Source organism: Hesperophylax consimilis, chromosome 10 (genome assembly GCF_061612785.1).
Source record: "Hesperophylax consimilis isolate HC1 chromosome 10, BYU_Hcon_1.0, whole genome shotgun sequence".
Lineage (NCBI taxonomy): Eukaryota > Metazoa > Arthropoda > Insecta > Trichoptera > Limnephilidae > Hesperophylax > Hesperophylax consimilis.
The window spans coordinates 28481005-28495696 of NC_142845.1; the positions used below are offsets into that span (position 1 = coordinate 28481005).

Below are 14692 nucleotides of genomic sequence, written 5' to 3' on the forward strand. Positions count from 1 at the left end.
CAATACTCCAGTCAATAATTGCATTTATATCTTCCTGGAGCTTTTTACAGTCTTCTAATGATCTTATTCTTAAGAACAGTTTAATATCATCTGCAAAAAGTAAAAAACGGACGAATTTGATTTTTCCCCGAATATTATTTATAAAAATTAGAAACAATAAGGGTCCTAAATTGGAACCCTGCGGCACACCAGAGTTTGTAGGATACGCGTTAGAGTTAAAACCACCATAGGAAACGAATTGTTCCCTTTCTTTTAAATAGTTAGCAAAGAGTTTAATTAAGTTTTCTGAAAAACCAATTTCTTCAAGCCTACTTAAGAGCACTAAGTGATCAACCTTATCGAAAGCTTTCGCAAAGTCATGGTATGACGTGTCAACTTGCTCATTATTATCGAGCGCTCTCGCCACGTAATCAGTATATGCCATCAAGTTTGTAGTGGTTGATCGGCCACGTCGAAATCCGTGTTGTTGTTCGATCAAGAATGGTTCAACCTTGGCATATACATATTTATGAATAATTATTTCGAATAACTTGGCAGGTGCGGAAAGAATTGCTATAGGACGGTAATTGGTTGCCTGACACTTGTCACCATCTTTATGTAGAGGGGTAACTTTTGACAGCTTCCACAGTTTAGGAAAAATTCCGTTTTTAATCGTAAGATTAAATATATGTAGAAGTGGATTAGACAGTGGTTCAGAACAACCCTTAATGACGAAGGGTGGAATGAAATCAGGGCCAAATGATGTTTTTGGTTTCAATTTTCTTATTGCTAAACTGAAATCCATGTTATTAACGTTTTCTATAGATATGTTTTGAGCTTTTGTCAATCCAATCTGTCCTGGTACGTAAGAATCAAAATCAGCTTTTTCTGGATTATAGACAGATTGGAAATATTTTGCGAAAGCTTCCGGTACGTCAGTTCCTTTGTAAGTACAATCATTCAGAATAATATGATTTAAGAGGCCTCTGTCATTTTTTTTGTCAGAAACATATTTCCAAAACGACTTTGGATCGTGTTTAACATTATTCTCTACCTCCACAATATATTTTTTGTGTGCTATTGAAATGCTATGTTTAATTTTTGTACGATAGGATTTGAATAACTCGTGTTCACTATCCAAACCTGATCGTTTCCACCGTCGATGGTATACAAGCTTCGTCTTTATGTCCCCGATAATCTCACGCGAAAACCATCTAGGATAGTTTTCATTTCGCGGCGCTTTTTTTCTTAGAAAACATTTGTCAAAATACGCGTATAGGGTATCGTAGAAGTACTTAACTGCTTCGTCAACATCGGAGATCTCCAAGATAGCCAGCCAATTGTGGTCACGCAATTGGCTGTACAGCTTCTCAAAGTCTCCTTTGCGGAAATTCCAACCACGAAAGTTATTTTCTGAATGTAAACAACGACTTTTCAACGGTCTGTCATGATCAAGACTAATTTCTGACACAAGTGTCGGGTGATAATTATCTTCTTGAACAAGACAGAAATCGGATTTTTTTGTAAACATACTAAAGTTACTTAATACTAGATCCAAAGTACGATTACATGAGTTAAGTACTGTATTAAATTGCTTCAATTGAAAAAGTTCCATAACATATAAAAGCTCAGTGTTCACTGCACGTGGATTTTGTGAAGAATTAATGTTAAAATCACCAATCACTAAGATTTTTTTATCAACAAGGTAAGTTAAGTTACTAATTAAAGTTTCGAAAAAAGTCGTGTAAATATGCGTTTTTGAACTGGGTGGGATATAAACAGAACAAATAAATAAACATAAGCCTTGAATTGTGACTTTGACCCATAAATTTTCGTCTCCCGTTTCCAGATGGGAAAGTCGTTCGGCTCGCATGTTTTCTTCGTTTAGTAAAGCGAGCAGTAGTCCACCACCTCGTGTTTGTTGAGTGCTTCTGTCTTTTCGGAAAACTGTGTATCTGCTGTCGAAAATTTGCACGTTAAATATCGAATCGTTTAGCCAAGACTCCGTAATCACGATGAATTTATGTTCTTGGTTAAGAACATTTTCTAGAAATTGATTCATCTTAGACCTAAGTCCTCGCACATTCTGGTCACGTTCACATTATGCATGGCTGCACACAAAAACAGCTTACAACCATAACATAATAAATTATCTAGTTATAAAATTACTTTAACCGTGTTTAGTGACCAGATCTAATTACTCAGATGCTTCACAACATTCCTTTTCTACACAACTCCTTCTTCTTCCCACTCTCTTCAGCCTCGCAACATACCCTGATTAAGGATGACTTACTCTGGGCAATTGGGACTTTTGTGCAGTATTCTTTTTTTAAAAACAGAGTAAGTTTAGCAGCGGTTGAATCAGCTTGGTTCTGAACCCAGAGGTTGTGGGTTGCAACTTCAAAAATGTAAAATATCTGACAAAATAAATGGAAATACTGGTCCCAGGGTTAAGTAGACCAAATAAGTCATTTATGCAATTGACAACTGCTAATTGATCATTTACTCCATTGACGTGGAGAATGATGTGGATTTTTGGACACCATAGTCAAGCGCCATTGACGCAGCGGAATGATTGTTTCGAAGCGCGATTGACAATCGTTCGTTTCCATTGCTCTATCTATAGAACCCTTTGGAATTCAGTTTCGTAGATCGCCATCATCTTACCCATCTAAAGTTACATAAAGAAAAATTCAAAGATTATTGACACATACACACATTTTTGGTTATGTTTCTGCAGATGTACACAAAGCAACTGGTGCGAAAGAATCGACTGGTCAATTGAAGTTCCGTCAATCATACTTCAATGCACATTGTCAATGACGTATGCATAGAGATACCCATTCATAGCATTAACGATATTTTCGCAAATTAAAGTGATAAATGGCTTGCACCAACATTCAAATCTGTTGATGACAGTAAATTCATGGAAAGTAACAGCTATTTTCAAAGACAGCTTGTAGAGCAAGTGAGGGATGGAGTCACTGTAGACATAATTCAGCTACTCTTAGCTGTAAAACTCTATTGTTCACAAAGAATTAGCTGAGGCAGCTCTGGTGACTGTGTGGGCCCCTGTGAATAGTGTAGACGCAGAAAGATTTTTTAGTCGCTATAATCTTGTATTGACACATCGTAGAACGAACATGACACACTCTACTGTAGAAACATGTGCCATGTTGAGTTTCAATCAATAATACAGGGTAAGTTTTTAGATTCTCACGGCCAAAAGCATTTTTTGTTGTTTGTTTTTGGGGTGTTATGCCGTGTTGCGCTAACTCCTTCTTTAGCCGACGTTTCGGACAGCGTTGCAGTGTCCATCATCAGGGCAGATCCGGTAGATCCAAAGATGTGTAAATTTTGGTTGTCGAGTTTGTGCTTATTTATTTGTGGCCTGGGCCCGTCCAAGTGCGAAATGCCAACGGAAGTGGCGACATCTTGTGGCAAATTCTGAAAGCACAGTATTTATGATAGCCTGGGGCCCATCCAAGTGCGAAATGCCAACGGAAGTGGCGCCATCTTGTGGTGAATTCTAGAATTAGAAAACCGATTGACAGCGGTTAGAGTAGATGTACCCAGTATCAAGGTATAAATGCAATGGTTTTATATTGTATTATTATATGGTATTGGAGTATACTTAGACATGTTATTTGCGTTTAGCTTTGGTGTAGCCGTCAATTACCGGATACCAAGAGCTGTTGAGCTTAGCTCCCTGATAAATCGGCAATCGCCGAACACTTAATTGAAACCGGCTATTACTTTGGATTTGCTCCCGAGGTCCTGGGAAGACCCAAAACTTATAGGTCACGCCTGATTATGGAGGCAATTGAAATCTACAAAAATCCATTTAATATCAATAGAGACGACGGAGCTAAGCTCAACAGCTCTTGGTATCCGGTAATTGACGGCTACACCAAAGCTAAACGCAAATAACATGTCTAAGTATACTCCAATACCATATAATAATACAATATAAAACCATTGCATTTATACCTTGATACTGGGTACATCTACTCTAACCGGTCAATCGGTTTTCTAATTCTAGAATTCACCACAAGATGGCGCCACTTCCGTTGGCATTTCGCACTTGGATGGGCCCCAGGCTATCATAAATACTGTGCTTTCAGAATTCGCCACAAGATGTCGCCACTTCTGTTGGCATTTCGCACTTGGACGGGCCCAGGCCACAAATAAATAAGCACAAACTCGACAACCAAAATTTACACATCTTTGGATCTACCGGATCTGCCCTGATGATGGACACTGCAACGCTGTCCGAAACGTCGGCTAAAGAAGGAGTTAGCGCAACACGGCATAACACCCCAAAAACAAACAGCAAAAATAATACAGGGTTTTCCAATAAGAGGTGTTATTTTGAATAGCCCGCTATTTCGGTAGATGTTACTTTTGAAGCTGTCATTTTTTGACATTTGACAAGTAGAAACTACGCCATTAATAAAAATGGAACGATACACTCTTCAACAACTTAAAATTAATTTCAGTGAATCAAATGCAAATCATCTTGAGTGATGTGGCCCATTTCCACCTCGGTGGCTTCGTCAATAAGCAAAATTGTCGCATCTGGGGCTCGGAAAACCCAAGAGTTATTGTTGATAAGCCTCTCTATCGTCAACGTGTGACTGTTTGGTGCGGTTTATGGTACGGCGGAGTCATTGGACCTTACTTTTTTGAAAATGAGGCTGGAGCAACAGTTACGGTGAATGGATTGCGCTATCGAGAGATGATTAATGATTTTTTATGGCCGGAATTGGATGGTATTGATCTGGACAACGTTTGCTTTCAACAAGACGGCGCTACGTGCCACACAAGCAACGAAACCATCTATCTTTTATGATTGAATATCAAAATAACACCTCTTATTGGAAAAACCTGTACAATAAACATGTTTCAAGTGATTTTGCTAATTTAATTGTTTGTCCCCTCTTGCCGATTCCCATTCTTTGACGTTATCCTATTTAGCTATAAACGCTATGAAAACGCAAAATTAAAGCTATTTTTTCAATAATTAATGCTACATTTCTTAAAAATTAAAGCTATGAATGGGTATCTCTATGTATGCACATTGACAATTGACAATGATTATCTCCGGAACCCAATACCACGCAGGCATCTGGGTGGTCAACCGATTAATGGCATTTCAATCCTCTTCCATCATTGCACAAGCAACATTTTCACTTAAAATTTTGGCAGTAGAAGGAATTCAAATACATATTGTCAGGTTATTCATAAATTAGGATTTAAAAAAAAATAGTACTTATTATAGTCTGGATCTAGAGCCATGTAGATTGTATGGTTCGTATTGATGAGATTCTTGAATGTGGTGATGGGCTTCTTCAGCAGCTGTTCTATTGCTGAAAGTTCCCCGAGGGAATCTACCAGCTTCTCTAACTGCAAGTAGTATCTCCTAGAATTAATGCAATAAAGTTAGGCATACAGAAATATTATTAAACAATATAATTTCAGATGTGATGTATATGACATTATAAAATTTGAAAAAAAAAACATAATTCTCACTTAAATATCACTTTACTTTTATATACACAATCTACATGTTTCGCAAAATTAATTATATTATATATTTTTTTGGAAAACCGAACAAATGTCCCAACTGCTCCCAATAGTCTGGAGCCAGTGTGACTATGGCATCCCTAATTGGGGTGTGTTATGATTCTGAAGGTAGTGGGCAGGGGAAGGAGATGGGAAAGAGGAAGGTGGGGAAGTACCTGACTATTCAGATCTGGTTTTCAAGCAATGTTTCAATTCCAAATGGTGGTCTTACACCAGGGCGATACTACTAGTATCTTCCACTCTGGAACGTGCCGCAAAATACACTACATATTATTTTTAATTAATAATTTGTGAAATAACAGCTGGGATTTGAACCCGCGACCTCCAGCTTGCTAGTCAAGAGCCTTACCCCTCGACAACAAAGGCCGTCATATCGCCGTTCTTAAAATAGCTGTTGGAGTAATAGTCTGCATAGTTGTCTTCCAATCGTTCATTGATTGGGGTTCGATTCTCGTCCGTAACATTTTTTTTTTTTTACTTTAAAAATACTTTTTTTTTTAATTTTTCCATGATTTTTCCCGGGTCTGTGCTAGTAGAACATTATTTTATATGTGAGTATGTAAAGAGCACGAGCATGAATTGTCAAAATTGAAACTGATGAAGTGTTGAGGAAAATATAAAAAGTATCACAAAAAACAAGCAATAAAGTACCTATATGAAATATATTTTCGCATACAATTATTTTAATTCTATATTTGAAACGTGCATACTATATGGCAACTTTTTTAGGCATTTTTTAAAAGTGGAACTATGCTCATAAGTTGCATCCTGTGATTTTTCATGGGTGGGTAGTTATATAGCAAAAATTTCATAATAATCACAAGCCACAATATATCTGGGTTATATAGTTTTACGAAGATTCTATTTTTATTTCTATGGTTATTCTTTGAAGAAAAGTGTGCACACAAGAATGTGATTATTTATTTAGTATATTTTATTAATTAATTTAAAACACAGTCCATGTGTTGTAAAGTTTCTGCTGTTTGATGTGTAAAATAAATAAATTTATTATTATTTACTATAAAGCAGAAATCTATTAATCTAAAGCAGCAAAAACTCTTGAACTGTAAGCTTTGTCACCATGAAAGTTGCACAGCTTCTTTATAGAAAATACATATTTTCCAGATAGATTTCTATTATCAAAAAATACAAAATGCAATATTGTTTATTCAATATTTTCACTTGTTTTAATAAGAAAAGGGAGAATTGAAACTCGAGTGAAGCCGGGTAGGATAATAAAGTCCACAGAATGAGTGGAAAACTAATTTGAAATGGTAAAATCTGTGACTAGTCGCATTATAAACACAGTTGAAACAAAGTGATTTAGAAAACGAAGAAAAACAAATGAAATAGTTTGTGTTATTCCTCCGATTCGCACTGCCACACAAACATTGAACGATCCCTTTATATACGGGACCGTGACTATAAATAATTTCCTATTTTGGAAATTAAATTCAACCTTCGTGCGATACACTGAATAAACCCGACCATAAAATGACAATCTTGTATGAAAATATATTCAACACGTTTCTTGTTAGAACTATTCGTGCGACAGGTAAATCTATTGTATTTATTGTTATAAAAATCTAGGAACGGTAAAGTGCGATACCGTTTTGTAACTCGCGAAAAAATATTTATTAAAACATCTGTAACCTCCTGTCGTCGCTGTTGATTTTATAATAAGACACTACGTCGGCTTCGCTGATGATTAAAAAATTTGCCGACTGAAGCTCCTTGACTTCATATTGAAATTCCATAATTTCCTAGGTATCTTGATGATTTTTCCAAAATAAATACAAATGACAACTCTTTCGCTGCTTTTGACACAACGACTAGGGAATCAAGGAAGCAACTGAAGCATAAATAAACCACTCACTGAACTGAAGTATGTCAAACATGACTCACTTCACGCATGAGCAACCTTGACAGATAACTACACAAACCTTGCAAGGAACATTATCCTCTATTACCTCAATATTAAGACCCATATTTGATGGACAGACAAGTGGATTTCTTTATTCACTATTTATCGGCAGATAAGTAGCTATAGTCTAGCGTTATTGTTATTTGTTAGCGCGATGGAAGACTGCAGCAGGTTACCGGCCGTCCCGGCCGATGCTAATTTGTATGGCAAATGGTGGCATTTGCACCTCCACTTTGGAGCGACGAAGGGTGGTTTATTTATGGAGCGACGGTACCCGCGCAAAAAGTAAAGTACGAAAGTAAGGTGAGGTACACCGCAGTAAATTGTGAGACTTTTCTGCTCGGCGGCATGGAATGGCGCGTGGATTCTTTGTTTGTTTTAATGTAAAACCGCACAAGACTCCCAGCTGCTCCCAACCGCCTGGAGCCAGCGAGACTATGGCATCCCCAATTGGGGTATGTTGTGAGGCTGAAGGTAGATGGGAAGGGAAAGGTGGGAAAAAACCTGGCTTTTCAGATCGTATTACCAAACACGGCCAAAACCATTTGAAACAACGTTTCAATACAGAATGGTGGTCTTACACCAGGGCGACATTGAGAGTATTTTCCACTCTGGAACATGCCGCAAATATACGGTAAAATTACTGAAATTACTAATTTCTGAAATAACACAAATTAATTAAATAATAATTAATAATTGAGATTTGAACCCGCGACCTCCAGCTTGCTAGACGAGAGCCTTACTCCCCGACCATGGAGGCCGTCCAGGTACTATCCTTCGAAGTATACGTGTGCGTTAGTGTTGAGTACCTCACATAAATTGCACTATAGATTATTTTTCTTTGTATGAACATTTTTGTATTAAAGCCGTGAGGTGAGCCGTACAGCATATAATATAAGGGATATTTGTAGTGCAACTTGAATGAGGGAACTCAAACACATTTAAAACGTATTACTCTTATGGTACTGTAAAATCTCGGCTTTTTAAAAATCTTTAATTTTATTTTTTGAAATTGTGTTATTTCACAATTCATTAATTTAAAATAATATATAGTATACTTGCGGCATATTCCTATAACTAAAATTGAAATGGCTTCCTCTCCCCCATCTCCCCACTACCTTCAGCCTCACAACATATCCTATTTGAGGATGCCAGTCTTACTGTTGTCCAGACGGTTGGGAAAAGTTGGGACTCTTGTGCGGTATTCACAAAGTAAGTAAGTATGACAGAATTACAGTGTCCATCATCAGAACAGATATGTAAAGTGTGTGCTATGATACCATGTGTCGCCAACTCCAATCCTCTAATCAGTTTTATCAATGCGGAGATAATTTAGTATGATCTTTTCTGAAGCTTAAATTTGTAGAAATATCTTAAAAACAACATTCAATATTCCGAAGTATATGTTCGAATTTCGGCGCAAACGCTCAACCGAGGCGTATGTTAGCTAGACAATATTGCGGAAATACTCTGCACCCGGAAACGGGCGCATTGTTTCACATTGTTAAAATCATAAACCTAAGAGACCCCGAACAAAGCTATTGGATAGTAATTTGAAGCCGCGGGGTGAGGGGGACGATGCATGAAAAATTCCTTTACTTAATTTTCTTTTTAATAAAATTGCCCGTTCCCTGTCTCATCAAATACCCCAAAAAGGTAAATACATATAGGAACACGCATAATAATCACATTTTATTTTTAAAACACTGGGTCCACAAGCCCCCTTGAGGTGATTTTTCACGAAAACGGCGCTACAATAATGAAAAATAAATATTTCAGTTTCCAGAAATGGATAATAATTCATTTTAGGAGCAAATTCGTTAAGAAAACGGATATTTGATTCTTCTTTTCACGCCTTGTTTGATATTATAATATTTATAGTTTTTTTACTAAACCCAAACTATGAACCTATTTATCATATTTTGGGTTAAACAGGAGAAGGAAAAAAACACTAAACCTAAAACTATCACGTCAATAAAATTGGCCGCTAAGGGAACAATCGATTTTAATTTTAACGAAATGACTATTAAAATGTTTTATTATGAAATACTTACTTCTGATTAATTAATCTAACCACTACAAAATGTTTGCAAGCAAAAAATAGTTCATTTTATACTACTTCGCATAAAAATCATTTCAAAAGTTTTTCAAACAAGATGGCTGCTAGGCAGTTTCTTCTCACCATAGATTTGGCTTTAATGCCATTAATTCAAAATCGCACCAATGCAATGTCCTGCGAAATAACCGGCCGTCACCAGTCTGCCAGCGCGCTTCAGGTTTAGACATAATTATTTTTAGCTGTGTAAAATAAAAGAGTAGCAATTTAGCTCGTATTATTATAGATCGTAAGATCCAAATTTGAATACAGCTCACATGTTTCAATGAGAAAAAGCGCGAAATATGAATATTAATTTTTGCTTTCTTCGTTTTGATTGTATTTTTTGAGTCAAAGTCATATATAAACCACTCACGTCAGCGATTTCAGAGACTGTTCGCATATTGTGTTTATGTTGAACATTTAATAAAAATTTTCTTCAATAGGGTATTCTCAGTATTTTCACAAATTAATGACTGATATTGTAAAAAATGTGCGGAATATTATTTTTCCCGGAATTTGATTAGTATGAATTAAAATGTTCAGTTTGTACAGTTTTTTTATACTTTTTATTGAAATATTATTCAAATAATTTTATCACAGAAAATTTTTGTACTATAATCACAACAAAAAGACATAACAAGCTTATTACAACCCCCAAAGCTGTTTTTTGGAAGAAGGAATGTGAAAGTCAGGAAAAGGGGACAAAAATGGGAATACCTTCTTATTCAGATCTAGTCACTCAATATGGCTAGAGCCATTTACAATGTCAGTTACAAAAAACTACAGATTAGTATGTTATTTAGCCAATAATCATTCTTTTTTTAAATATAGCTATTTGAATTTCACCAAACAACTTTTGGTGGCAATCAATACACACACTCGGCAATATACGCATTTCTCTGAAATCAGATGACATTACAGCAGTTAACTTATAAAATAAATGTCAGTCCTACCCGAGGGGCATTTGGTGAGGTTGATAGAGTTGTTGATTCTAGTTTCTCAAACGATTTTCTTCTTCTTTTTTATGTTTATATTTAAGATATTTAAAATAGATGCATTAAAGTAAAAAAAAAACTTTGTTCTTTACACGTTGATTGTTTAAATAACATTGTTAACAATCTTGACTATAAGGCAAACAATCTGTATGAATCAGCATTGGTATCATGAAATTAGCACAAATCTGTTTGGCTGAGTTCATCACAACTTCCATCATGAACTAAGGAGTTTTGAAATATTCAAACCACTGGGATGCCGAGCTGCCGCCAAATACAGACCCCTTCATGTGCCGGCCGTACTGGCGTTTTGCACGTTGTGCACCAGCTGACAGAAATCTATAATTGCGTTTGTATTTATCAAAATTCTGTGTTTATTTCATAAGCAGTTTCCATAGAGAAATTTTTTCTCCCTCATTTTATATAAAAAAAGTTAAATTTAGAAATCCAAAGACAATTTTTAAAAAATATTTTCATAAAGCTAAATAAGTGTCCTTCACAATGATTTTCAATAAATATAGTAATATGACATAAACAAACACAAGAAGTCCGTTGCAAGGTCGATCACATTTTCACAGATTTTTTGTATTTATTTGCAAGTGACATAACGTCAAGCCAGATAAATATCAAAATATATTATTTCCTTGCCAAGCGAACAAAATATATTTTAGTATGATAGGAGCATTTTTGAAAGTACAAAATACCACAAAATCGAGTCATGTGCAGTTTTGTTGGGGATAGGCCGGACTTCAAAAAACTTCTATAAAAAAATGAGACAAACTTCATGTTGTTTTTTTCACATATTTTTCAATTCAATCTCTGGCACATTTGAGTACTAAAACTAATTAAATATAAGGCACAATTGAATTAATTGAATAAATAGCACTAATTTGTTTGAGAGAAATCTTAACGAATAAATTGTTTATTATTTGATAAATTTCTTGAGATCCAGTCATGAAAACAACTTTTATAGATATATAACTAATTTAATAGATTATATATTGACTGTAGAACAGTATAAAAATAGTTAAAAAATATTATACATATAACTTTGGAAATATTTATATACATTGATAAAAACATTTAGAAAATTCGTGTTTAAACATTAATTCATAATATTATGTATGTAATAACATTATTATAATAAATGCAAAATACTGAAAAGGTATTTTAAAATATATTCACGAAAACAAATTAATATTATATGAACATTTTTAAGTAGATTTATTTTTATATGTCTAATAATCTCACTTTGTGGATCAATATGAGATAGAGAACATTTTTCTTCCTTTAAAATATAATATGATAAAAAATAAAAATAAATCAGGGAGAGAGTAGAAATGATACGCAAAGGATTCAAATAGGAACTGTACTGCATTTATTTTATATTGACCACAAATAATAATCTAACGTAGATTTATCTAATTATATTATGAGTACATATTCACAATTATTTCATTGACAGTTTTGTCAAGACATTCTCATCATCAAAACATCAATGAATGATGTATTCAGGCAAAAAGTTCAACTAACATCGGCCAATAATAAGATTTATTACTGTTGGACAGGACACATGGCAAAAATTAAAGAGAGCGACCCATCTAGGAAGTTTGTCTATAATAAATCTGCACAATGAAGGAGTGTCCAAGAAGGCTAATAATAATAAAAATAATGTAACATCTGTACAGTGCAGTTTTGTGTTATTTCGAGTGCTTTACTATAAATACACTTATAAAATAATGATTTAGTAACCCCATTCAGTGGTCGTGTTTTTAAAATTACTTCTACAGTCCTCTTTAATAATATTGACAAAATAACATGAAAATAACTACACAGTACTCTCTCACTAATCCCCCAACCCAAAAAACTGGGCAAGAGTCCAATTACAAGTTGGCTGGTTATAGTGTATACAAAATATGTATGCTAAAAATTAAAACGGGTATTTCATTGCGTAAAATGTTAAAATTTTGTTTTAAAGTTAAGTTGTCATGTTTACGCTTGCGAGAAGATTACATTTTGTAAGCTAATTCAAACAAAAAACGTACCATTCACTAGCAGGAATAAACAAAATGTTCCAAAACAATAGTAACTGGTAAAATGGTCAGCTCTAGAAAGTTAGACGGCGGTATAGTAACTGAGTGTGTAAAAGTATGATAATCCAACCCGTCAGTGTAAAAAGCTTGGCGTTCGAGTCTAAGCACGTAGAGGACTACTTAATTTGACATACAAATACCGGTGAATTATAGAGCTTGATTTTGCACTGTTAACTGATTATCAGATAATCGAGCGGCGAATTACTAAGAGAGTACTGTACAAACAAAGCAATAAGAAGAGAACAATAATATTAAAGCACAGGACAAAATAACAACATTAAAATACATAAAACAGGAGAGTTTATGTTAAGCAATAAGAACATTTTATTTTGACATTATACATAAAAAGTACAAGGAGGAAATAGAAATTAAACAATTATTATGGGAGGCTTGAGAACATTAATAACCTAAACTTAGGTGGCTGAACAGCGTGAAGGCCAATACCGCATCCTTGGGCATAAGGTGCTGGAGGGAGACAACAGTAGACTTGCTGGAGGGGATGCATTTCCTGTAGACGTCCGGGACTCAAGGGTTGTAGTGCCAAGGATTATGTTAACTTGCAGCAAGTTTTTGTTCTTCAAAAAACTGTGAAACAAAAAAGACTCAGTAAATTTTTTTTAATGTTACTATTGTATTCAGCTAAAACTTTATCATTGTTCATTATAAAAATTAAAGAATTTCATTTGGTAAAATGTCACTTTATTTTGAGTATTTTTCAAACATAATTACAGTATTTATTGTCTTTTATGTGCACATTAGCAAATATTGTAGACATTTTACGATGAACATTAATATATTGCCTTTTTATTATCGTATATATATTTAACTCTGACCTTCGATATTTAAGAAAAAGATAGAAGGACGGACATGTGCTTCCCTTTTGGATACTAATTTAATTTTAGAAAACATCCATATATGTGGGGAGTGAATGACAAATTAAAAATGACATTATTGCACATCAGTTGATACAGTAAGCGGCAAATGGGTTAAATGATTATTGGACAGCACAGTGCATATAGATAGGGCTTTAAGTATTATTACCTGCAGCATAAGTAATAAGAAAATTCTTATTTTGCTGGCTTCCTCAAGCTGCATTTTGTTTCGTCTTGTAGCATCTATGTATAGCATTTCTTCCAGTCAAGAATCGCCATCAAGGTTGTAGTTCCAGGAAACTGGTACCTCCCGGCGGCACACTTCATTCCAGATCTTCTCCCAATGGCTGCTCAGGTTTTGTCAGGTCCAAACAGAGATATATCCCAGCTTTTGAGATATGTCCCTGTGTGGTATCTATGGTATGTAAGCTAACTTAGATTTGATATGTTTAAGATTTTATTTGTCGGACTTCATTCCTCCTTGAGCCAATACATCTTCTCAATGCAGGCTAGCGATAGGTGCAATTGCAGGTTTAATGTTAGAGGACGCCAAAAACGTAGTTTCCGAAATGGTACATATGTATTTAATTCCTGTCATAGTGCAGACACCAAACTGCTAACTGAATGTGACATTCAATCATGCTTTTACTTCTTTCAGCATGATTGTTGAGGATTCATGTAACAATTGCCTTTCGGTACATTAGAAGGCAGTCCCAACATCTAAGCTTGCAACTTTTTAATAAGACATTTGGATTGAATACATATTCTTCTCGTCCGTTTTTCAACGTTAAATCAACATTTGATGTTTGAAGATTTCAGATAATTTTTACGATGGTTCACAGTAGAGTATTTCACAAGCAAATGAAAATACAATGTGAACATAATATTATACATATCTTAAGTTTTTTTTAAATTCGTCTTACCTTTTTGAATGAGTTTTTGGATAACTGACTCATAAAATTTGTTATCCTTCGTAAAATATTAGCGTAGGGATATCAGAGTATCAATAATATGCCATGGTGTACGACAGCAGTCTTTCTTTACCAACCCTATCTCTTTGTTGGGTTCAGCAAGTGTCACAGTAATTTATAAATATGGACATATTTGTGACATCTGACATGAAAATTTACATGTCAATAGCTCTATGA

The 14692-nt window shown here is 34.8% G+C and overlaps 1 protein-coding gene across 3 annotated transcripts in view; it reads right to left on the reverse strand.

Annotated features, from left to right (window-relative positions):
- LOC149420576 (alpha-tubulin N-acetyltransferase-like) overlaps positions 1-13851 on the reverse strand; it is a 29513-nt gene extending 15662 nt beyond the window's left edge. For 2 of the 3 annotated variants that reach the window (XM_089636813.1, XM_089636811.1), the window contains exons 1-2: positions 7219-7402; positions 5252-5401 (exon numbers count right to left, since the gene is read on the reverse strand). In XM_089636813.1, the coding sequence (XP_089492939.1) occupies positions 5252-5401; positions 7219-7322 (254 nt within the window). In that variant the 5' untranslated portion in view covers positions 7323-7402. Of the gene's footprint in view, positions 1-5251; positions 5402-7218; positions 7403-13079; positions 13258-13713 lie in introns of those variants that run through there. The other variant, XM_089636812.1, reaches the window with a different exon arrangement.
- Between the last annotated feature and the right edge of the window lie 841 nt (positions 13852-14692).